Source organism: Corvus hawaiiensis, chromosome 9 (genome assembly GCF_020740725.1).
Source record: "Corvus hawaiiensis isolate bCorHaw1 chromosome 9, bCorHaw1.pri.cur, whole genome shotgun sequence".
Lineage (NCBI taxonomy): Eukaryota > Metazoa > Chordata > Aves > Passeriformes > Corvidae > Corvus > Corvus hawaiiensis.
In genome coordinates, this window is record NC_063221.1 from 11,870,262 (window position 1) to 11,895,025 (window position 24,764).

The following is a 24,764-nucleotide window of genomic DNA, read 5'->3' on the forward strand; positions in this document are numbered from 1 at the left end:
TACTGAATAAGGCAATCACGTAGTGACATTTCCTCAGAACATTCTCTGGCAAATTGAAAGCCCAGAATCCTTCCACATCAGCAGTATCATTTATACTTATTAGCCCTACAAATACTTGTCTTATGTTGAGGAGTTTCCCCCCCATACAACAATTTAGAGCATGTCATTACTGCATGACATCACGGATGCTAAAGGTCCTTTTGTTCTGATTTGACAACGGCAGGTTTCATGTGTTACTTCACGCACTGAATAGGAAGATAACCCTTCAGTGTGAACACTAACAGGATTTTTGAGGCTTCCATCACACACTCCACCATCTTTTTTTCCCCTTGATCAAGGATCCTAGTCTAGCCATTCTTGACATGAAAATTTTTCCACACCTTTGATTTTCCTTAGTCATTTCTGAATCTTGTCCAGATTTCCAGATTCAACTTTAAAAAAATCAATTGCTGGGCCCACATGCAGCGTTAGGTAAGTATTTTAAGATGCATAATATGAAAATACAAACTTTCAAAATTATAATGTACCTTGTACATGTACTCTGAAATACTAAGATTTTGTTTATCCTGATATAACTCTTTCCCATTCTTGATAAAACTACTTTTGATCTAGAAGAAATGTAGCAGAGAAGATCCTTGGGGAAAAAACCCTAAATATCTTGAACATAACTTCCACTTACTCCCTTCACAAGTTGTTTTGAGCCACATATTGGTGTCAGATTTCCTATCATAAAGCATCTCTATTATTCCACCTTTACAGTAACATTCGGCTTTGCTTTGCCTAATGGAAAAAGTGGGTAAGGGATACCAAAAAACCAGACTAAGACTTTTGAGTCATCAGCTTTCAGACTGAGCTAGTGATAGCACTTAGGCCTGAAGGAGGCACCTTGAAAAGGACTTAACTGCTGAATATACAGAAGTAATCCAAAATTTTGAGCTGGTATTTCTTCAACTCTACGCAATTAAAAAAAAAAAAAAAAAAGAAAAAGAAACCAACACAATGGATTTTATATACTACTGAAATCAGTTATTTTGGTCCTTAAGTGTAATACTGATAATAGTTATTTTCTTCTTTACTTAACTACTTTTCAGCTTTAGGAATGGGAAAAAATATTGCAACTACAATATATGGCTGTTACAACAAACTTGGGTTCTGCTTGCCAAAGGTGTGAGAAATATATACCATTTTAGTGTAATTTCTCAGCACCAATTTCAAAGTGTGACTCTTTAGTAAGAAAACGTTGGACACAGCATTTCTTAGATAAGTACTTTTACTCTGGATTTTTACGGCAATCCTTGGAGTTATAAACTAGAATTCAGAAAAACAATACAGATATTTCTGCTGCATTTTTTTAAGGTTGTGCTGTACATGGCATTTGATGAATCAGTTGATTTAAGAGTGTTGCTTCTGTAGTCCTATGGAAAAAAAAGTCAGTGTACATTCAATTCTGAACTCATTTAAGTGTATTTGAAAGCTACAGCCAACTTATTCTCATCACACCCCATGTCCTGCAACATTTTAGAATCATTATGTCATGTTCTCCCCTTTCATTCCTCTCTGATGTAGGGGGGGGAACTTGATCTTTTTCCACCTTCTAATTAACTCTGAATGAACTTACCTAAGAAAAATCTCTTAATGTATTAGTTAACCTGATAGCAAAATAAAGGGAAAAAACCCAAAACCACAAAACAAAAAAAAAAATACTCTTATCATTGTAAAGAACGTAAATAAAAAGCCATGAGTAATCTATTCCTTTTCATTATGACATTTCTCTTAGATTCTACATGCAACAAATTAACATTAAGGCACATAAATACAACACCCCTTTAAAAGTTCAGTAATTTTAATTAAGTAATTTTTAAAGAGAAATCAAAACATTACCAGTATTACAGAATTCATACAATTTGATTTTTTATTCCCTTCAAAGCAAATGTAAGTATTTCTTTCTTAGTATATAACAAGATAGAAAAAAAAGTGAATTCTCTTGAATACATCAAGTTTTGTCATTTTGTTTACTTTGTGCTTTTCTTTTCCAAATTACCAAGCCCTTTGAATTCAACTGCTTCCCTTCTTTTCCTCTCCTTTCTCCTTGCCTCCACTTCCTCAAAGAGACATGCTTAGTTTTGGAATTTCTGTATCACAGGCAATTCAGCTTCTGAAACAGACTATGTAGACAATCATAAGGAATTTGCTAAGAAATTAACTTTTTTAAAAAGCTTCAGTAATAATCTCTGTATATACTTAAAGTGTACTTCAGTGCACGGTTGACAGCATTTATCCAAAGTTATTTACTGTGATTGGAACTGCTCAATAATTCTGTGATTAACTATCTACTTAACCAGCACCATCTAAAAAGCTTTTAGATTTTTCACAATTACGCATATTTAAAGAATTTTTCAGTGAGTTATTTTTACAGAAAATACTACACCTTAAGACACTGTACTTGTATGAAACATTTCACCATAAACTCATATTTACAAATTTTCTCTTGAAGTCCCTACCCAAGAGCCTAGGCCTTTTTAATTCAGTCATTTTTAGAAATAAATTCTATTATAGAAAGGTTTCACAGTTCTCAAAGACAATTCCAGTATACATATAATTACATAACTTTTACCATAATTAGTTAGGAACAAACATGCCCTTTTGAAAAAGCACTTGCAGTGTACCACTAAATAGAACCTAAGAAACACATGTGCTTGTCTTTTCATCTCTCTGCCTTCTACTCCCCCAAAAGCAGCAAATTTAAATTATAACATGACCTTCCATTAGGAACCATGTAGTACTGAAGTGCAGTATTTGGAAAAGTCAGTTCCATTAGAATATGTACACAGTGTTTGTCTTTTTAATGCATTATAAACATCCCCATATCTATTCATCCTTAATGCAGACCATATCCTTGGGTTTACTAAGGCTCTTCACTTCCTCCAGTAGTCTTTTAGGTGTCAAAATATGAGTAGAACCTGACAAGAGAACATAAGTATGAACTGTATCAGTCAAATTCTGACTTTCAGACATTCTCTCTTTAAAACATGAGTTACATGCCAGTGTTTTTTACTGTACCTGGAAAACTGACAAGTACAACAGTTCAAAGTGTTTTCATATAAAGCACCATCATGTAAGTGTCACCATTACATAGACCATGTCCCTCTTCCCACACTCAAACATTCAGATCAGGATTCTTACTTTGAATACAACTTTCAAGTCGTGCTCTGCCCTGTTTGAAAGACAGGCTTGAACCTGGGCCACTTTTACTGTACTCAATTGTCCCAGCCTGCAAGAAACCTGCCATTCTGTGAAAGAGTGAATTAATGAATGAGAGGCTTTACCTTAGAATCAAGAAACTATCTGGATTCAAGATTATCACAAACAATGTGTTCCATAAAAATACCAGTTACAGAAAACTGGCTGTTACTGACTAACATTTCCTTGAAAAAACAAAATCCAAGTCTTGAGCAGCAAAGAAAATCCTTATTATTCTTCAGTAGTTCGCAACTACCTCTCTTATTCTCATAGAGAGTGATTATAAATTCTGCCATGAAGGGTCACCCTACAGTTCTGAAGGCAACAAGTAGTGTCACTCTGAATGGGCTAATATTCTTTGAGTTCTGAATCAGGAACACAGCCAAATTTTAATCTTTCAGTAATCCATATGGAAATTTGGCAAGTATCACCTCCCCTCAGAAATGAGAATTACAAACAAAACTACAAGAATCATCTCTAAACAAAAGGGAAGATGGTGCTGTGGTGAGTGCCAGATACCACAGTGAAAGAGTAACCTACACTAAACATGGTGTTGTAAACAAGTGTCAGATGAACAAATAATCTTGTTAAACTACATTCCTGTTGTCCTGGTCTTTCCATTCCTACTCAAAACTAGAACCAGCATTAAACCTACCTCAACCACTACCAAGGAAACCAGCAAATAAAAAATAAACCAAAAAAACTCCAACCACACATAAATGCACTTACAATACCCCTGAACGTTTTGAGGCAACAGACTCTAGATCTCAGAATCAAGGTTGTCATTGTTTTAAGGAAGGGTATTTATTTAAAATCATGGTAGATGGTAGATAGCTTCCATCTGAAACTCAAGACTAAGTTTAAATGCCAGATGTAAACATCTCAAGCAATTTAGAATGCTTTAGATGACCCTGCACCCAGCCATCAGCTGGCCCCACAGATGGACACAGGTCTTTGGTAAGGTTCTGTATCTAGGAGCTCTGTTCTATCATATATATGTACATGTTTTAGCACCTAATTATTTCCTGTAATGCCATTTAAAATTCATTTGAAGCACAGCAGCTAATGAACAAGCATTTACTACCTCTAAGGTGCTGGGAGATTACTACACCAGCTGCCAATTGCCAAATCTTAAGAAGGGGAGTTTTCAGGACACAAGCAGTTAATCACTGCATGGTTTATGCAAAGCCTCTCAAGTAGCCACAACAGAAACTAGAAAATGTTGCAAAGTCAACTGAGCTACATTGAAAAAGTGGTTTGAGGTTTATTTGCTTAGTTTTTTGGGTGGAATTTTGATTAGGATTGTTGGGGTTTTTTAATATTTATCTTCCTTCCAAAGTGAGCAATTTTGCACTAGTTTGTCAGCTTTCCTACTTCCAAAAGCAGTGAGAGTAGCAAGTAGCACTGAAGGTAAAGCACAGGCAGATGTAAAAGTTTGTGAGGAAACTGCAATGCAAAGAAATAGAGGTCTCTTGAAATCCTGTTTGCTATACACTGACCTATTTCTCTGACATAATTCTTCTGTAGAGCATAACTGTCCTTTTTGTCCTTAATGTCTTGTGGCAAAAAAAATCCCTCCAAACACCAAACAGCTGAGATAAGCTGAAAAGATGCTTTTAAGTGCATAGCTTTAAGAAATACCATTGCCTATGGTATTAGCGTGGTGAACCAACAGAGGGACTCTAAGAAAGATAATTTTTACATTTTCCAGAACCACGCGTAGTACAGCACACAGCCCACCCTTTTGCCAGGGCAAGCTTACCAATAACAACTTCACAGGACTTGTAGGCCTCAGACACTTCGTAAGCGCTGCGCATCTCCGAGTGTGTGACTCCTCCAATCACAAATATAATCAGCCTCGCGCTGCTCCTCCGCTCCTCCCTGTAACTCGCTCTAGGTTTCTGGCGTGCGCTGTGAAAGATTTCGTAAGATGACATTTATACAGCTTGCCTGATTAATTTTTGGTTAAAATTATACCTCCACAAGCAGTAGTAATTTCTGTCATGCAGTTCACGGCTTGATTATAATTTCAGCAGCAGTATTTAGATAAATTGATAACTTGTTTTTATTAGTTTTTTTAAATTATCACATTACTCAAACTGTTTAGGTTTCACCAGGGGGGAAAATAAATTCAAAAGAAAATTTTGTTGCACACACAGCTAACATGCCAAGGACTCTTGCCAAGAAGCTTAGTCCTGCATGCTACCAATTCCAGTGGCATTTTTCATGAGGTGTTCATTTGAAAAAGCTAGTCTTAGGTTTTTCAGTCTCTGAGCATGAACAGAATCTCCAAAGAAAATATTTGGCTGTTATCAAATCAGATTCAGATAGCTAGGAAAAACAAAAGCAACCTGAAGCTCCTAGAAGTCTAATACACATGCAGTAATGGCAGACTCAGGTTAAGTCATCTGCAGTCCTGATTCTCTCTCTGCTACAGTGCCTTAAAGATGGCCACATTTCATCAGCCTATAAGACAGAGATCAAGTTCCAGCGTACAGGGATTTGCTCTAGTACTCCCTTGCACTGATCACACTAGTGCCTATCCAGGAACCTAAGGATACACCAACAACAGTCTGATTAGCAGTGGATGTAAAACACCTATTTTCCTAAGGCTGTATATCTCTACTTCTTGTCTTTTATTTAGTAAGCTACAAATTCCAATTCAAGTGTGTCTTCCACTTTTAGGATATGTTTGATGTTTCCCTCCCTGAATTCCAGCATCTGATTAGTGCAGAGAGCATTCCTGAGACAGGAACACTTTTAGTGAGCATTCCTGTGACAGAAACACTCTTAGAGTCTCTATTCATTTGTCTCACCATTTAAATAACAGTACAAAAAGTGATAAAGCTCTCAGATTGGCAGGTATTGGTCAGGAGGTTCAAGAGCTAGAGGAACTAAAAAGAGAAAGAAAGAACAGTACACCTTAGTGAGCTAAAAAAAAAAGATTTCAAAAATCACGTCTCAATGATAATTATTAAATATGCAAGTGCACATTTCACATTCACTAACAGAGAATTCATTTCAAGATCTCCAACTCTCCTGAACTTGTCTAAACCACTCCCTGACAACGGGTCAAATGCCTAACAGGCCCGTAGTTCCTAATGGGAAAGCCTACAGAAGAAGAATTTAACTTCCTGAACTCATTAACCCCAATAATGTCACCACCACTAACAGAGCAGAGATAACTTCCAGAAGTAAAACATTCTTTTTACCTAAGTCACCGTGCTGAAAATTCATTCCTGAAACTGCTTCAAACTAATACTCTCAATGGTTTAAACTTCTCATTCTGGGAATATGAAATGTTATTCCTAACCTTGAAGCGAAAGGGAGATACTACAAATAAAGCTATACATTACTAAGAATTATTAAAATTACAACCAAGTTGATTATGTTTTAGATTAAATAAAAATATAGGCTTGGCACATTAGCATTACCTCACAAGTTATTTCACTGTTCTGTAAGCACACTTCTGTAAGGCTTTAGAATGTAAATAACAATACTGAGATAGAGGTAAAATGTGTTTCAGGAAATTAACCCATTTACCTCACTGCTCCTGAACCATTCCAAGTGGGAGGACACCGGGAACAATAAGGCCAGTCTTTTGAATCTAATTTGTTTTCTATAGCATCCTGAAGTGCAAAATAAAGACACACTTAAAACAGCCATACAGACCTTAACCCCACCAAGCTTCAGCTTTCAAAAAGGATGCAGCTCAACAAATAATTGCAAGTAGCATCTCATGAATAACACTCCTATGTAAAAAAAACGACTAGAACACATAATGCTAACGTATTAAAAGCGTTTTGTGTATCACAAGGAATTGGGAGTACATGTCCTTTTTTATAAATATATTATTAAATTAACTGCTCCAATTTCACTAGCAGCTTTTCATCTGTAATGACACTAATGTATTTAATTTCTATATAGCAGTGTATGAGAGAAGTCAGAGTCCCCTGAAAACACAAATGAACACGTGAAAGCCACCAAGAATCTATGAATGATACCACTGGGTCAGACTAAAGGTCCAGTAAACTCACTTTCCTGTGTGACAACGGTCTGATGCTTAGGAAGAGGTTTAAGAAAAATCAAACTATACCTCTGGCAAGTAACATCTTCCAGCCTCTACCACACTACAGTTTAGATTTGAATTGCAGTTTAAAGACCCACTGGAGTTAAAACCAAGAAGATACAGATCTTTAAATTATACCAAACACTGCCAATCCCAGGACAAGCTGTTCTAAAAGACTTCTGGCTTTCACTTTCATTTGCTTCACCTTTAAAATGACCTCTAATAAGGAGTATTACTAAGAGCAGTCTAATATTCTATATTAGAGACAGGCTAGAAGTGATTGCTTTGCCCACCAGATATATTTACCAAAATTAGCTCAAAGTACTATGGAATTCAAAAGATTGGTTATAATGGCTCACTTGAGTAAATTTCTGTGCTGCACCCATGAATTAATTAGTTGGTCAAATTTACCTCCATAACATCTTTGATAACAGGAGTCCACCTAGAAAGCTGAAAGGTTTCTTCTTTAGAGCGGTCCCTTCTTGGATATTTATGCTGCTGAGCAACAAACTGAAAAGATTTTCAAAATATGGTTGTATTATTTAGTGTTTGGGTTTTTGAAACTTACTAGCAGTCAGTAGCAGAGGGAAGGGGGATAAGTATGAGATTTTAAAGAAATAATAATAATGACAAAGAACAATAATTAATACCTCTAGAATTCAGGATACACTAGAAATACTAACTTCAGAGACAAGGAACTAAGTTGGCAGTTTCCAAAAACAAAGAGCTCAAGTCACCGTCTGATAATTGCAGAGGGAACACTATGGGTATCTTTCTTTAAACAACTAGCATGAATAATTTTCAAAGTATTTAGCACTTAAACGCATTACCAAAAAAAAAAAAAAATTCCTAGTAATTATCTGCTTCCAAAACCAGACCGGGATAATATTGCTAAGAGTTGCTGAAAGAGCTGTAGGTCCTCAGATGGTAGGAAATCACAAAATAAATAAATACATTCTTACTGAAGAGATAACAGGAACATCAAGGTATTTCCAATTTCTTATCATATCACTATCACTTTCTATTTGTACATTCTGGATCAGCTTGTCCAAGTTCTCCTGGGTAGTTCCTTCAATATATGGAAAACAGACAACAATTACCAAGTGACTGTGAGTAAGACCAGTTTTGTCTCATACATTCTGGGCTATTATTTAGTCCAGAACTTTTTTGTTTGCTCTGTGTGGCCAGTCTAAGTTTAACATAATACTATACTGTAGATAAAATTTTGTTTAATGGTCCATTTTTGAGACCAAAACACAATATTGTTACAGATTCCTCAGACCAACATTCTGCCAATTTGCTCCTTCTCTACAACAAATTTTTCCCTACTGACTTAATTTTCAGGATGCAATGGATGTGGAGCTCCCCATTTAAGAGCTTGACTATTGCACGCATGCAAGAATAAGAATGATATTAAAACACGGTATGAATCTGCACTTGAATTACATCTCAACTCCTTACAAATAGTATCTTTGCTACTAATCTGAGAGAAGAAAACAGAGGATGGACAGTATTTCTTTCAAACCCAGCTATCAACTCCAATGTAGACTTAGGTTAACTAAAACCACTATACTATCCAAAACTTGAGTTCAAGCTCATAGCACTGAGGAAAAAAAAACAGGGCAAATTGTCATACCATTTGTGCTAAAGATATACAGGAGAATAGCTCTGATTTTGTCATGGCTGTCATGACTTTTGTTAAGCAGAACTGGAAGGAGGACCCTCATAGAGTCTTTTACTTTTTGACCTTCTGCATCAGTTCCAAGAGCCAAGTCCTAAATTAATAAAAAAAAAGAACGGATACCACAATTAAAATTATTAAAGTAATTTAAATCAATGTTGTTCTGTGTGTTTTGAAACGCATTTTTATGAAACCACAGGTTTCAGGAAACAATCAAGCTGTAGCAATTTAAACTCAGTATAACAAGTCTGACATTTATTTCAATAATTACAGCATTATAATAACACTATGTAACACTCAAACATTTAAAACTGTGTGATATCTAGAATTCTTAGAAATGTAAATTATAGTCACAATGTAATGTCTCACCCTGAAAGGTGCTTTTACCAGACATTTAAAAAGGGCTTTCCTCTGCACAACGTATTAAAGCAACCTCCTAGGAGTTTTGAGCCACGAAAACAATGATCCTTACACAAATAAGCCAGATTTCAAAACAAAAGAAACCCCAAAACTCTTAGGAACACCTCCTTATTGGGAGATTAATAGCCTTGTATATTACATTTACTTTTAAGACTACCACGTCAAAAACTGATCACAAAATAAAGGCACGAGACACAGTAGTTTAGTCAATTAAAACAAGCTTCTATTCCTGCAAACAAAAAAGCTATACTTGCAATACTTGCAAAGTTGTTGTTTGGTTTGTGGCTTCTTTAAACATACCTGTTCAGTTTTACAGAGCCTTTCTATGTTAGATTTGAACTTGCTCATGCAATCTTCTGCTATGTTAAGATGCACAACTTGCTATAAGACAGAGAACAAAAAAAAGAAAATCGCAAGTTGCCTTTTTTTCTTGCATAATAATAATTTCTACTGGTTACAAGAGTCAATCCTTCAACTATCCTTCAGTACCATCACGCATTTTCTGTGTTTTCCCCTTCACTTAAAGACTGACACCTATAATACCTTTTAAAACATGAAACTGTTAGGATATCATCAATCCTCAAAGCACACAAATTATTTCATTTTTTTACATAGTAAAACGAAACGTGGAAACAAGTTTTCTTCTCTAAATTTTACAGCAGCTGAACGTATTAATTTGGAGAACAACTATAAAGCACACTACAGGAAAATCACAGACTAAAACTAGACTTCAATAAAACAAAGTTAAAGTGCACAAGAATTATTTATTGTGAAGTTCTGATTACAAAAGACCCTTTACCTTACTAATCTCTTTACGATACAGTGGCATCTTCTTCATCAACTGGGACAGAGCAGATATGGATAACTGTGAAGAAATTACACAAGTTGAAATTTTGTTCCCCCAATGAGTGACAAGTTGCAGCCTTGCTACCCCACACAACCCCTCAAAATTCCAGTTGAGAAAAGCTTTAATTTCTGTAACAGGTCCATGAGTTACATGGATCTGATCAGCTGAAAGTAACTAAATTACCAGGAAGAACAATACCTCAACTTAAACTTACCTTTCCTTCTGCTGCTTTTGTTTTTGATGAAGCTTCTTTCAGAAGTTTTGGTATTTCTCTGAAGAAAAGTGGAAAATAATGAAAGGCAACAGCACATGAGTTCTTAAATCTTTTCTTACAATCTTAAAAGAAGTGTGCAACAAGAACTTCTAAATGAAAGTAAAAGCTTGAAATACAGGTCTATCTTCAGAGAAAAGAGTGATTTTTTACAAAGGAAATTTTAACCATTCTATTTGCACTATCTTTATAATGTCATTTGATGCAGCAGCTTGGAAGTATTGTATGCAAAATAATCCCTTCAGATTTAAAATATCTGAAAATACTTGCCAGGAAATGACTTGATTTCCATTTACCTCAAGAACAATAAGTAGGATTAATATAATTGCATACCTGGGTACATACTTATTTCTGAAGCAGGATTTCTTCCTGGCATTGATTACTTAACTGAATACAATCTGTATTGCAAACCACGTTCACTACTGCCTGTGTTCCTACTGAACAGCTCAAACACCTTCCCTCTCAAAGAGACCAACCAGCTGGGTTTGTTGTTTATTCACATACTCTATCACATCTGCAATATGCTTGTGCCGCATCTTCACCCACAGGTCATCATCTTCCTCCAAAATTGCCTCCTTTTCCTTCCCACCAGAGCCTTCTGTTTTGTATCTTCCAAGAGAAAATTCAGACAATTATTTGGGGTTTGGGTTTCCCCCAATTCTCATTGCTTATTACAGTACTATTTGCAACATAAATGGTAATAGCAGCAATAGACAAAGGTTTTAATTTACAAGCCAAGTTATTGCCCGACAAAATATAATTTACAGAAGGATTTTACAGATTACATATTTGAACACAGAAGCAGCAGATGAATTTTAGAATGATTCTTTGGGGCAATAGCTTCTAGACATACTTTTAAACCAACAGTAACTACAGTTTTAAACACATTTACATGCACCTCAATTTCTCTTCAGCTTTCAATGTCAACTTCCGTTTGGTTTTAAATGCAAACTGCACAAAGTAATACACACTGCAAATTGCTTTCTCTGGGTATTATTAGACTTCCATAACTGAAGGAAAATGAAGTCACATTCGCCAACAAAATGCTAAGCAGGACGAAGTATTTCACATATAAAAGAAACATGCTGCACAGCATTACAGAGCAGCTATTACGTGACTATAAACAGCAATAAACCTAAAACAAGACAGCAATCATGCCACATAATATTTTCACATTCAAAGAAACTCACACAGTGCAGATTGCCAGAAAGCAGAAAAATGAAAAAAATTACAAGATTAATGACTACCTAGAAAACATACTCAGCTACATCTTCATATCCAACAACCAAACCCGGATTCATAGAATTCTACACTTTCTATTAAAACGTTCACTCAGTGCTTCTGACTGAAGATACACATTCCTCTTTGCTTGGCTAAACAATGAGGCCATTGGGTCTCTTTTGCTGTAGTGGGTCATCACAAAGTCCTACCAAAATCCTTGTTGTCAGTACAATCAAACAGTAATGCACATAACTTATGCAAACTAACATACACTACTCCAAATAGTGCTTACAAAGTGAACATGACTGACTTAAATGTGTATTTACAATAGAAACATGTAAATTTTAACAACTACATAAGTTAAATTACTGGAGCTATAGAAGTGAGTATTCCTGAGAAATAACCTAGCTTTTTCTCAGTATTTAGTTAGTGGTCTTGTTTATCTTGTTATGGCAAAAAAGTTGAGAATATGAAAGAAAATCTAGAGAATCTCAATGTCCATTACCAAGGCTTTACTTCAAGAGTAGTACAAGGTTCTTAGTTCTTAAAAAAATGCAATTTGTTGGACTCAAAACTTAGCAAAAATGCTCATAAGATCCTACCTAATCTCAACTGAGGAAGTCAACAAAAAGATGAAGTTACAAATCCAAGAGGAAAGACTAACAATAAGTGAAGCAACCATTTCGCAATATAAGCGGCTAATATTGCCATGGTGCAACTGAGCTAAACAATTTCAGAGATTTTATAATCAAGAATAAACTATTTAGCTTTTTTTTTTTTTAAGTACTTGCTTGTAAGTATCATTTTCAATGGGTAGCAGATCATATGCCATTGCCTGGAAGGTGAGCTCATGGAGTACAGTTGATACAGGGTCAAAGCCACGATCAATTATTATTAGTTGGGAGTGGGTTTTAGCCTAGAAAGCCATCAAACAAACACAGAGTTAAGGCACACAGTACAAAGTTAATGCATGTTAAATCTATTTCCATTAAGTCACAGCACTGCAGATATTTTTAAAGAAATAACTGAAAAACACTGCAATACAGTCCAAGCGTTAAACATTTTAATTACGTGCAATGGTTTCAAATACTAATTTTAAGGCAATGCTCTTAGCCCACTGCAATGCACTCAGAAATTTGAATTTTATTCATCTAGTGAAAAAAGATGTAAAAGAAAAACAAACAAAACCCAAAAATGGCTGTCCACTGAGATTTCATTGATAACTTCATTATTTGTATTGCAGATCAGATAGTGCTGTAATACAGGAAAAAACTCCAAACATTCAACTGAAAGTTTCATTTTGGGATTTAGTAAAGTGGCGGTTGCAGCAGGTACATTTATTTCTGTAGCAAAGTGCAAATACAGTCAGAATGGTGTACCCCATGATTTTGCAGCTGCCCTAATCAGGCCTTATTTGTAGTGACAGATCAAAATCATTATTTATGTGAACAGCTGGAACTTTGTGGACAATAAAACCCTTCAGGGGAAACATTTCAATTCTGCAGGAAGCTGTTTCTACACATGGCCTTATGGAAGGTGATATTAAAACAACATTTATCAACTGTCTTCAGGTTTGTAACATCCCCCCACATTATCACAGGGATAATTTTTCAAATAAAATGAGTTTGATCACACAAATACAGACTTACTTCCTCAGTTCCTACCTCTACATTGCATTCATACACAAAAACAACTAAATGGCAACTAGTTGCCTTTATTATTAAATAAGATCTGGATTTGTAGAACTTAATTTTTAAAGAATATTCCGAAGATTTATTTTTCCCCCAGACTTACAAAAAAAAAAAAAGAAACAAAAAAAAGAAACAAACATTTTAGTTCACTTTCTACCTTTATTTGACTTTTCTCATCTGTTCTGTAGTAGTTTTCAAGAGCTTTTTCAACAAGCTGTGCAAGTTTGCTGGCTCTATCAGATAGTCCACTGGGAAAAAAGGAAGCATGCAAAAATAACTTACATTTCTTCCTAAGAATACTAAAATGCTACCGTTAAAACAGAAAGCTCCCTAGATTGATCCTCTGGTTTCACAAGTTTCTAAACTCCATTCTGAGTATTTCCAATATATTTTCACTTTTACATTATGATTTCACTCTTTAAATGCTTCAGGTATTTCACTTTGTAAAAACAGCTTCAGCCAAAAGACTGACATTAGCTGCCATATGGCCCAGCACCTAAAGTTTCACACAGAGGTGGCAATCAAGAAAGAAAAAAAGAAAAGGAGAAAGGACAGAAAAAACCAGTGAAGCAGTTATTTGTTACCTTTGCAGAGAATAAGACACCACTTCACATTACACCATAGAATGCAGTCCTTGAATACAATTTCAGAAGCCTACTTTGACTTCAAAGATACTAAATCTGTACTCCCTTTCAAAGCTCAAAAGAGGCATTCTTCCCAATATCTCTACTACAAGAAATCCTGATCCCATGTGCCACGGCAATTACTGAATTCCTTGGTGCCAAGCAGAGCTGCAAATGGCCGAACAGCAGCAGTTCTGTTACAGGATTGTGCATGTGTCATACAAGAATGCAGCATATCTGTGACATCCTACTGACCAGACATGAAACAAGCCATTCAGAACAAGACAGGGTATAGACAGTACTGTCACATGCATGTACACAAAGAAAAACACTGCTCTACCTACCCTTCACAAATTCCTATCGTTCCATATTTCAGACTTGTGGATTAAAAACAATTAATCCACAACTACAAGGAAAAAAAGAAAAAAAAAAAAAAAAAATCAAACTATGCTGCAGTCTCAAGCTATGACCAGACAATGTTGTAAGCCCTAGAAGTGAAAGCAATTACTATAAAACACTAATTTTGCCTCACCTTCTATATCGTACTCCTGGATTCTCATCTAGTGTGGCACATAAGGTAACAATTTGTTCAGCCATTACTTGCAGTACAGCATCTTTATCCTTTGTCTTTTCCAGAGTTGGACTGTAGCAGCGGTAGAATGCATCTGGGATGTTGAGAGTAAATACCTATGTAAAGCATAAGCAAGAAAAAAAAAAGCCTAACTTGCAGATTGCCAAAACACCTGGTAAAAAGTTTGCTAATAATTTAAAACTATATGCTGCAAGAAAAAGTTATACATAGTATACGTAAGAAAAAAAACCAAACAAACCCACATTTCATTCCTCTATCCCTGCCCTGTTGAGCTCATCTTCTTGTTCTCAGACTTTTTCCCTATTACTCTCCTACGTAAAATACTCTATTTTTCAAATTGCTTATTGTCTCTTCAGATGGAAGGGAGAGAGAGACAGGAATAACTAAACACCCTTCAGTGTCTTGTACAGAGCCATACAATGCGATATCAGAATGATCATAGAAGGTATCAAGGTTAAATTTGTTTAAAATAAAACTTTACATATTGTATCTGCTTTTAATATGAAGAATTTACCTTCAATAGCTGAAATTCTTTAAATGAATTAAACCTTGATTAAAGCAGCTTAGTACTACAGAGATGAAAAGCTTTTTCAACAGTTTTTTAAAAGGAATGCAAACATGGAAACAATCCTATTGTCAGTAAATGGATTTTCTCTAGCTTCAGATGGACTCTGTAACTACAGAGCCAAAGAAGAACGTCCATCCAGATAAAGATGTTTGCTTCACTCGAGTAGATAATCACCTGGACTTTGCCCAGAGCTCAGCCTGATTATTTACTCTTAGCATCCCAGAAAGCAGGCAGACCAGTTAAAAGTGTTCCTCTGCTAAGGATTCAAAATGTTCTCACAACCCCAGATACTGAGAAAACAAAACCACAGTAAAAAAAAAGAAGAGTGCTTCCCAGCCTAAGTGCTGCTTATTTTCAATTTCAGAAAAGTAGTCCTGATTTCTGCTTTCATGGTGAGTCCTCTAGAGAGCCAGGACTCCAAAATTTTTGTAGGCTTTATTTGGTACAGAAGAGCAGCTTTGGCAGGGCTCCCAAGAACAGTTTGACACAAAACTTGCAAACATCAACCTCACTGGAAAGCAGACAAATAAGCCACAATACTCATTATCTTCTGATGGATTCTCAGTCAAAAAAATAAAAACCCCTTTGTAATAGAAAGGAGTGTGTTTTCAAACTAGGAAACTGCATTACAGTAAGACAGGGCTAGCAGCAATCTCTCCTATATTCACCTGCCACTTGGTATACATAGGAGTTGTCACCCTTGATATGTTGATAATGTTTGACATGGGAAACATTCGTGGTTAGTTCTCCAACTCCCAGAACTGGGCAGAGCTTAGAGGCTTTGCTGTCTTAGTGAGTATCAGTGTGCATTTCAGCCCTCTGTGTCTGATGAAGGGCATGAGCAACAAACTATTTCTCAACACAACACTGTGTGGCTGCACATGGAAAATACCCATTGCTTTCCATTGTCAGTCTAAATTTTTAATTGAGAAAACAGGGATTTCCATGTTCCCCTCTCACTGAAAAGACCATCAAGTTGTAGTAGTTTTTGTTCCACTCCAGTTCTCGTAGTCTATTTGTTCTCCTTTCCTGATTTTCACCAAGTCCTACTTACTCCTATTCCTATGCACCAACCTACCCAATCTACCAAAGTAACACCTCAGTATAAGCAGTAACAAACTATTGCTTACTAAAGACAAACCAGAATACTTGCCTTCTCTCAGGGAACAGATTCCTTCTTTAACCTCCCTGTTGCAGCTGACACCAAGTTTTGCAAACAGGTCAAGAGCTAAGAGTAAACCTCTTAATACAAGAGCATTTGTTTACATTTGAAAAGCATAGGCAAGCACTGGAAATATCTCACAAAGTTTGTCAGTCAAAAGCTACAATCTATTTAATTGTTTTCTGAAAGGTCAGCAGCACTTGAAAATAATCCTCCAGACTACTGTTAAGAATTAAACTTACCTGAGACTCATAAGGGAAGAAGGAAATGTTGATCTCCTTGCATCTCTTTATTGATTTTGCACATGAAGACTTAATTTTATTGAAGAGGCTGTCAGAACAAACTAGGGAAAAAAAAGAAATTTTAAGTATAAATAATTTGTACTATTCCAGTCGTCAGCTCACTTACACGCATACAGTAGTCAGAGCAGACAATTCTAAATTAAGACCCAATTAACTGTAAAATAAAAAAAAAAAAAGCCTACTCTTCCTAAAGTGAAATAGAACATATAATCAATATTTTGCTTATGAGACCTTTTTTGAGAAGCACCACTGTTCAATTCATACTGGCTTTTTGCAAGCAAAAAGTTGTTGAACACTCATTAGCAGTCTTCAACTTTAAAGGATGTTGATTTTATCAAAGTAAATGTTTCTGCTATTTCTTGTCATGTAGGAGAGGGGAAAAAAACATTTCCCAAGCTACAAAAAGAAATAACGTGTACGTATCTAAGAGCAAAACACAGAAATATGGAATTCCATTACAGATCTCTAAGCTCCACACTTCCAGGTTACATTAAATCTCAGCCTAGAAACTGAATTTAAATAATGCATGGATGACACAAATACTACACAGATTTGGAAACGACAGAGTTGTTTCTCTAATTCAGGATCTATTCCTCTCAACAGGAAAGGTTTTGGCAAGTATTCAAACTGAAAGCTTGCCCACTTGCAACCAAGGAGCATACAGCAAGATAGCAGTATTTTTCCAGAACAGTAACTGCTGCTTCAGCATGAAATTAAACAAGAAACCAAGAATTTGGTTTGAGAATATCCAGTAGCAGATATGCAAAGCCCACAAAGACAGACATGACTCAGTCTCTGCCTTCAGCAGCACATTTCTGGTTTTTGTTTTCCCCTCTTTACATGCCATTTTAGTCACGCTGACTGACTGCAGGGACACGTGCAGTCACATTAACCCCATTCCCACTAATTGTCTCTGCTATGCAATTTGTGTTGTGCATCCAAGGGCTAAGCAGGCTCCTTCTTTCAGGGAGGGGAAAAACCTGGCTCACAAATCTGAAGGATCTACCTGAAGCAACCCATTACCAACACAGCTCTTGCAGAAAGTTCTCACGCAATTATGTTTTTAGTACTATTTGGTTTATGTAGAGATACATAGTTTTACTTGAACTGTCTTCCTCCACACTCTCCAACAGAAGACTGAAATACTTAAAAATAAAACTACATTACCTAAATTAAAAGCAGAGGTGGAGAACAATCAAGACTGTTTGGTAGTTGTGAAAGAAATTACTGTTGCCACACAGCATGGTGACCACAGCCTGGCAACCCAGATATATGGTTAATGACTTGAGTCTCAAATCTTCTTGCAAGAAATAGGACCCAAACTTTTCATGTACTCAGCCACAGAAAAGAGAAGTGAGGAGCTTACTTGCTTACCTAGACAAGTTACCAAACTACAACCCAAAAGCTTACTTACAGTCAGTGAAATACACGTATGCTGCTTTGTATCTGCTGGATGATTTAGAGATGAAGTCATCAATCAGTCCATCTACAGACTTATGGGGGCAGGAAAAATGTGGAAAAAAAAACCAAAACATCATGCCAGTGTTTTGCCTTTCTTCACATACCAGACAATTCCAGATGAAGAACAATTACAGGTAGTCAGTCATGCACCTAGATCATTTTAGGAAGCACACAAATCAGGGTATTTGTATCATTTTCCAGCTATAACAGTGCTGAGATTTATCCCCTCAAGAATTTTTAGGGAAGTAACAGTAATCTCTTATTAGAGCCATTACTTTGAATTCTATTATCCAAGGTATTGTATATTTCAATGTATGTGATACATCATCTCTTTCAGTGAAGTTACAATTGCGAAGCAATGATACAGTCCCTCCATTGACCACAAGGTACATGTTTGCAACATATTCCATGATGGCACTACATTGTCTTTTCATTTGGGGAAATTAGGCATCACAGAGGAGTATCACAGAAAATGTAGAAGTTCAGTACTTCATAGCTGTACGCACTAAATAAACATTTTAAAATAAGGTCATTTTTTCAGTCTGAAAGATTTTGCAATACTTTAACATACTAACCTTTTTGGTGGGAGTTATTAAATATATTGCTTTCATGTGTGGGACAGGCTCACGGTCTTTATACACATTCTCCACCACTACAAAGTAAGAAACATTACATTTTTATAATTAAGAGCATTATGCATCTTTAAGGAAAACACTGTACATATATTAATCTAGAGCTGATAAAAAGAGAGTAACAGCAACCAAGTTGCCCCCAATATTAGAGGTAAGGATGTACCTTCTGCCAAGAGCCTTGATTTATTTCTTTGTTATTTTATATACAGAAAGTTACCACAAGGCTTCTTCAACTCCCAGTCTAGCAACAACTAAAGTTGTAGGACTAAATTCTTCCTGGGTATTCTACACCAGCAGAGTTTTGCCCTCCAACAGAAGGTAGGGCAATGCAAACATGCTCAAACTATGTGGCCCAGTATGAACTGTCTTGGCAAGATGGTTCTTTTTCCAGCACACTGAAGGAGAGCAAGAGAAGTTATGCAGGGCATCATTTTGGACTACAGCCTCTTCTGTCCTTTGTTTGCCTATTTCCTGGGCAATTACTCTGTTCCAATATAATTGCAGGCACAAATTAAGACATTTTCAGCAAGTCAGCTTCACTCATCTCCTGTTTTTCTCTGTTTAATAAAGTCATTACCATATAGTCTTACAGTACACTAGCTTGAGAATGCAGAGAGATTCTTGTGGCTCTGAAATTTTGTGGGGGAGGAACAAGGAAGATAAGTAATGTCAGACATCTGGATGTGGAAAGACAGGTTCCTTTCAGCAGTGTACTCACTAAAAAGAAAAGGTTTCTTCTTGATGAAGAGGATACATGCTCACTGAAAGTTTCTCACAAAGGACAAGTAGCACTTCTTATGACTTAAAACACACACCAAAAAGCAAAATTGATACAGCTTTGCTATTATATTTCCAGAATAATCATGTTATACTGAATAACTGGAATAAGAATAGTCTTGTGGAAAAAATAAGTCTAAACAATGCCCTCTTACACAAGCATTTCTGAAAATCTAGACCTAAAGCTAATTAAAAACTGGTTCATTTACATTTTGGGTATTTATTTCAATTTCAAAAATAGGCATCAGCAAACAAACACCCATTGTCACCTCCCAAAAAAACCCACCAAAAACCCCAAACCAAAAACCACCACAACAACCAAGCAAAAAAAAAAAAACCTGTAAAAACACAAAACACCAAAAAAGCAAAGAGAAAAACCCCCTTACAGAAACACTTTTTTCTAAAGTATTTTTAAAAGGGATTTGAGCTTTCAGGCAGAGAAATGTTTGGTTTTTTCATTTAAAAAAGCCATCACAATTGGCTAATTACTGTAGAAACCTGAAAGTCTACTATTTTAATAACCCATAACTACTTGTCTTCATCAACCAAATAAAGACAATTTCTTGCAAGGGTAATATCAATCTCAGTCTTTCCGTTTTTTTTACCAGGATATTGCCATTGTTGTATTAGTAAGAATTATGCTTACCTGTGATACCCTCTGCCAGTAGATCAGTCATTTTGCAGCACATTGACAGTAATTTAGTAGTGTAATCATCTAAAAGCATTATCTAAATATATTTAAAAAAAACCACACAAGTATTTAGATACATTTATCAGCTATATTAAACCCATGTCATTTCCTCGACAACCTGCCATAGAAGTTTGAAGCTGAAACTATTTTATTACTCTGTATTTCTTCATCACCTGCATACACCAACATTGCGGGGGAAAATTAATCTCAGAAGGCAGCTCCCAATGTACAAGAATTGCAAAGATGAGCTCCACCTTAAATAAGTTCTTTGTTCCCCCTACTCATACTAGAAAGTACTTCGAAACTTTCACTTAGACACACGTCTTTTGAATTCCTGCTAATTTACCCCATGGTCTGGTCAAATGTATCTGTACATATTTTAAACCTGTTTTATAGCTTAAGCAGTTCTAACAGGTATCATACTGCTCCCTGTGTACTGCAGTGCAGTGTAATTTTTGAAATTAATGAAGTGCAAATCTTTCAAAAGGAAGGTTAAGATAAATACAAACAGTTTCTAATTTTTCTTCAAAACTAATAAAAGTAATAGAGACTACTAACCATTTCTTCTTCCTACTAGCCTCTAGATTTTTCAATATGTATTACACAGAGATCTGAATTACCAAAAGTAAAATTAATTACTCGGCCGGAAACAATTTTAAGTGAAAATGCCAGCCATTAATGTTATTTATTTGTTCTCTATTCAGTGATACAGATTTCTTGTTCAAGTGATGACAGAATTCTTACAAAAATTACAAAAATTATAACAAAATTGTACCTTCCATTCTTCCTCTTTTCTAAAGTCATCAAATACTGCTGATTTTAGCTCTGTAAGAAGAAACAGTTTACCAGTTAGAGGAATCAAATTGTTACTAAGAAAGAAAAAATAATTCACCCATTTAAGACTCATATGTTCAGAACCCTAAACAGAAAAATAAAAAAACCCCACACTGATAAATACCTCCACAGAATTCTTGATCGCAAACTGTCCCTGCCTGTTTCTAGGTCTGTACACAGGTGTAATAACAAATTTTTAACCACGTGAAAATTTTATTAACATTCACATTTTCTGAGAACCTACTTGCCAATTAAGTTGTCTTTAGCATTATACAGAATTTCTTTTAATAAACTGAGCACCCAACAGCTTTGTCCAAAATCTCAAATATATTTTTTCTACAATATTTTATTTTGTTTGCCTATGAAAGACACCAGAACATACAAATGCATAATTCAGTTGTCTTGAACCTCACGTCTGCAATTAAAAAACAGAAGTCAGTTTTCTCCCATAATAAAACTTTATTCCAAGCTATCATTGTACCAGACACTGTGTACTTGCCCCTGCAACATTCAAACTGTTACTTGTTTTGCCCTCAACCTGCAGCTGCTTCACCCAAATAACTGGCCTACAATGATTTACAGGCTCTCAAAATTATTTGTCTCCTGCAAGCATTCTGCACACACTAAAACCAAATCCAGGTTAGTGCTCCATTTTTGTCCAGGCTTTCACTTTCTTCTCACATATTTTATACCAACCATACACCCTAACTCCCTTTTCAGATTTTGTCTTCTCTGAATACATTCAATTAGTTTAGAAAGGCATTTTTTTCTTCTACCTTTACTTCACAATCTAGGTAAGAACTATACACAACTCTGACACAACAGCAAGCTGCCAAATCCCTGTGTGGGGGAAAAAAAAAAGCAAACCACACCTAGGCAAAATTAATGACCCATTTATAACACACTTCCTGAAGAAAGGACTGTAAGCAAGTGCTACAAAAAACAGAGTTGCAGAAATGCTGAATCATTTACAAAAGTTAATATAGCTATCTATGGCTAGGCTAGACCTTATTATACAAGTCTAGAAAACCATTTAGAGTTGTGGAAAAAAAATTAGATGACAGAATTCCTTGTGGAAAGGACTTTATCTAGAGATAAACTATATACAGCAGCTCTCAGTGTATTTCATTATTTTATCCACAGAACTACTGCGTCCCAAATACAGGTAGCTTTCACTGTCCCCATAACTATGAACTTAACTGAAAACAAACTTGTGTGAATTAACTTTTCCACACACTTCTGTGTGGAAAACACCACACACCACAGGTGTAACTTCTGCGCCTATCTACAGAGCAGAACAAGATACACATTGACAAAAGCTGCTACATAAAGGATCAGCATCACTATTTTCAGACAAATCAGCCTTAATAAAACCCCCCACTTACATGTTTGCTGAAACATTAGGAAGCAGCAGTTTATGGCCTTCGATTACCCATTAAAAAAGTGCCAGATAATGTCTAAAACTTAGTTCATCAAATTTCATTGTTGTTGCAATCGTGGAAAGAGAAGAGGACTAGATGACTAACTTCATTTCAGAAGATTCCTCTTAACTAAGCTTGTAATACAAATCTTTTATTATTCACACTGCTTCACTGTCACTCTAATCTTTGTTCCTCACACTGGCAACACCATTTTCAAAAGTCCTTATGGCCCTTAATGACACACTAATGTTGTGATCACATTCCTTCCTTTTAAGGTCCACATTTTCTACAAAATATCTCAGGACAAAACATCAGCTTTACAAAGGCACAAATAACAGAGCAAGAAAGCAGGACAAGCAAAGCAGCAAAAGTGGGTATTTCTAAAAGTCAAGTTTTAAACAAAGGTATCTAATTCATACAGGCAGGGTACAGGTGCCAGCAACTGAGCACTGAACACCAGAGTGACAGTCTGATTTCCTCTTTCTCTGCGTTTTCTATATTCACTTCCAGTGACAAAAGCAACCAGATCGCAGCTTTCAGGTGGAAGCAGAGGAGAAAAATAAAGACAAGACAGCAGCAGGGCCTTCCCATTTCAGGGACAGTCACCAGGCTGGCTGAGCAGCTCATGGAGTCACAACCTCAGTACAATTAAGCTCGGGGTGAGGTGGCTGCTAATGCCTTTTCCCCAAAGGTCTCACACTACCTGAAATATTATAAGGCTTTCTACTCCAGCAAGGAAGGGGGCAGTTACAACTTCATTTTCTGTAACAAACACCAGCAGAACCTGCTCCTAAACACGGAGATAAAAATTTGCAGTTCATTTGTAAGACTACCTGGGAAAACCTTCAGCTTTTCCTACAGAAACCCGGGAAGCCCAACACTAAGTGGGAAGTGCCGCTCCGTGAGAGAAAGCAGAAAGCCCCTTCTGAGACCGGAGCACTCTCCAAAAGTGGAAGCTCGGAGGTAACAGAGAAGTGCTTGAAGAGCTGACTTAAGTTTAGGCTCTCCAAGAGCCGGTCCGGCGGGCTGTAGCCTGCAGAGCTCACCCTTATTTCGGAATAAGGCACAAGCGTCTCTTTGCAGCGCTGTCACTGCGCACACCCGTAGCAACGCCGCAAGCCGGGGCAGCCACCTCCCACCACCGCGCCGAGTCACCACCTGTAACAGCCGGGAGAAGCCGCCACCCACAGCCTCCGCCGGACCCTGGCTGCCCACAGAGCCGCCCGACCCCGACCCGGCTCGACCGCCTCAGCTCCGACACTCAGCACGGCTCCAGACCCACTCTCAGGTGGCACCCCTGACCCCACACGCCGGGCTACGCGAAGCCGGCGCCTCAGCGGTGGGGGCTCCCGGCCGGCCGGCGCCCACCGAGCGGCCCCAGGGCGCACGCACCGAGCGGCCCCGGGGCGCTGCCGCCGCAGGGCTGGGGAAAGAGCCCCACAGTCACTTACTCTGCCATACGAAGCCCTTCAGCCCCCGCACCGCCGGCGCCATCTTGCTGCCAGCCCCGCCTGGCAGCGCTGCCTTCCCCTCCCTCTTCAGGGGCGGTGGCGGAGGGCGCTGCCTGATCCCGGGCGGGGCGGCTCCTGCCGGCCGGGCTCAGCCCCTCAGGAGCCCGGCCCAGCCCGCCGGGAGGCAGGCTTTCTTCGTCTGCCACCATGGGGCTCGAAGTTCCCATTGGGGAAGTGTCTGGTGACGAGGGTTTGCCCCCCGAGGAAGGAGCCTCCTGCTGCTCGTCAGCAGGTGAGCCCGGGACGCCGGGAGCCACTCCCGACCCCCGCGGCGGCCCCTGGCAAGGTGTGGGGAGCAGGGGGGAGCTGGAGACTGCCTGGCCCGTGTGGCTCCGCGAAACCTGCCCTGGTCCCGGGTCCCCTCGGGGGGAAAAGCGGGGCTCCCTCACGAAAACGGCCCCCGGGTTTCCGCTGACATGCGTGTAAACCACCAAGGAAAACACCGTCGGGTCACAGAACGACAGCGGCTGTTGACGCCTACAATCGTCTGTCAGAAGTTACAGTTCGAAGACATAAAGTAGTGTTCTCAAAGGGAACCAGCAGCTGGAACAGATACGAAGGAATGCGAGGAAAATTGCTCTTTCCACAAAGCCAGGTATGAGGAAGACTAATTTGCTCGCAGTCCGTATGGCAGTGTGCCATTCAAAGGGGAGTACAACGAGGGCATCATGCCCGATGTTGGGGTTTTAGTTTAGTCTTAGGTTTTCCTGTTAAAGGAATTTTCTCCCATATGCATGTTGCTAGGGGACA

General features: G+C 37.6%; 1 protein-coding gene across 6 annotated transcripts; it reads right to left on the reverse strand.

Moving 5' to 3' along the window:
* Positions 1-1,252: 1,252 nt before the first annotated feature.
* Positions 1,253-24,059, reverse strand: STXBP3 (syntaxin binding protein 3). Of its 6 annotated transcripts, none has more exons than XM_048312617.1 (19): positions 23,955-24,058; positions 21,024-21,073; positions 20,204-20,285; positions 18,724-18,800; positions 18,102-18,180; positions 16,628-16,728; positions 14,596-14,750; positions 13,598-13,688; positions 12,541-12,665; positions 11,033-11,137; positions 10,472-10,529; positions 10,210-10,275; positions 9,711-9,791; positions 8,946-9,084; positions 8,272-8,378; positions 7,721-7,819; positions 6,784-6,869; positions 5,003-5,151; positions 1,253-2,960 (listed from the first exon to the last, which is right to left on the reverse strand). In XM_048312617.1, exons 1-19 carry the CDS (start codon positions 23,995-23,997, stop codon positions 2,869-2,871), a joined length of 1,785 nt encoding a protein of 594 aa, XP_048168574.1. In that variant the 5' UTR covers positions 23,998-24,058; the 3' UTR covers positions 1,253-2,868. The 6 variants fall into 6 exon arrangements, with proteins under 6 accessions (XP_048168574.1, XP_048168573.1, XP_048168577.1 ...); XM_048312616.1 differs by lacking the exon at positions 1,253-2,960 and adding an exon at positions 2,967-4,686 and having other exon boundaries at positions 23,955-24,059; XM_048312620.1 differs by lacking the exons at positions 1,253-2,960; positions 12,541-12,665; positions 13,598-13,688 and adding an exon at positions 2,967-4,686 and having other exon boundaries at positions 23,955-24,059.
* Positions 24,060-24,764: the final 705 nt, after the last annotated feature.

Bases quoted from the DNA above. Each gene is read 5' to 3' on its own strand.
- STXBP3 (XM_048312616.1), bottom strand. From the start codon at position 23,997: ATGGCGCCGGCGGTGCGGGGGCTGAAGGGCTTCGTATGGCAGA. The intron at 10,276-10,471 runs GTAAGTTTAAGT...ATTTCTTCACAG, and splicing joins CAAAAGCAGCAGAAGGAAAG to TTATCCATATCTGCTCTGTC. The intron at 4,687-5,002 runs GTAAGCTTGCCC...TTTGCATTGCAG, and splicing joins GTCCTGTGAAGTTGTTATTG to TTTCCTCACAAACTTTTACA.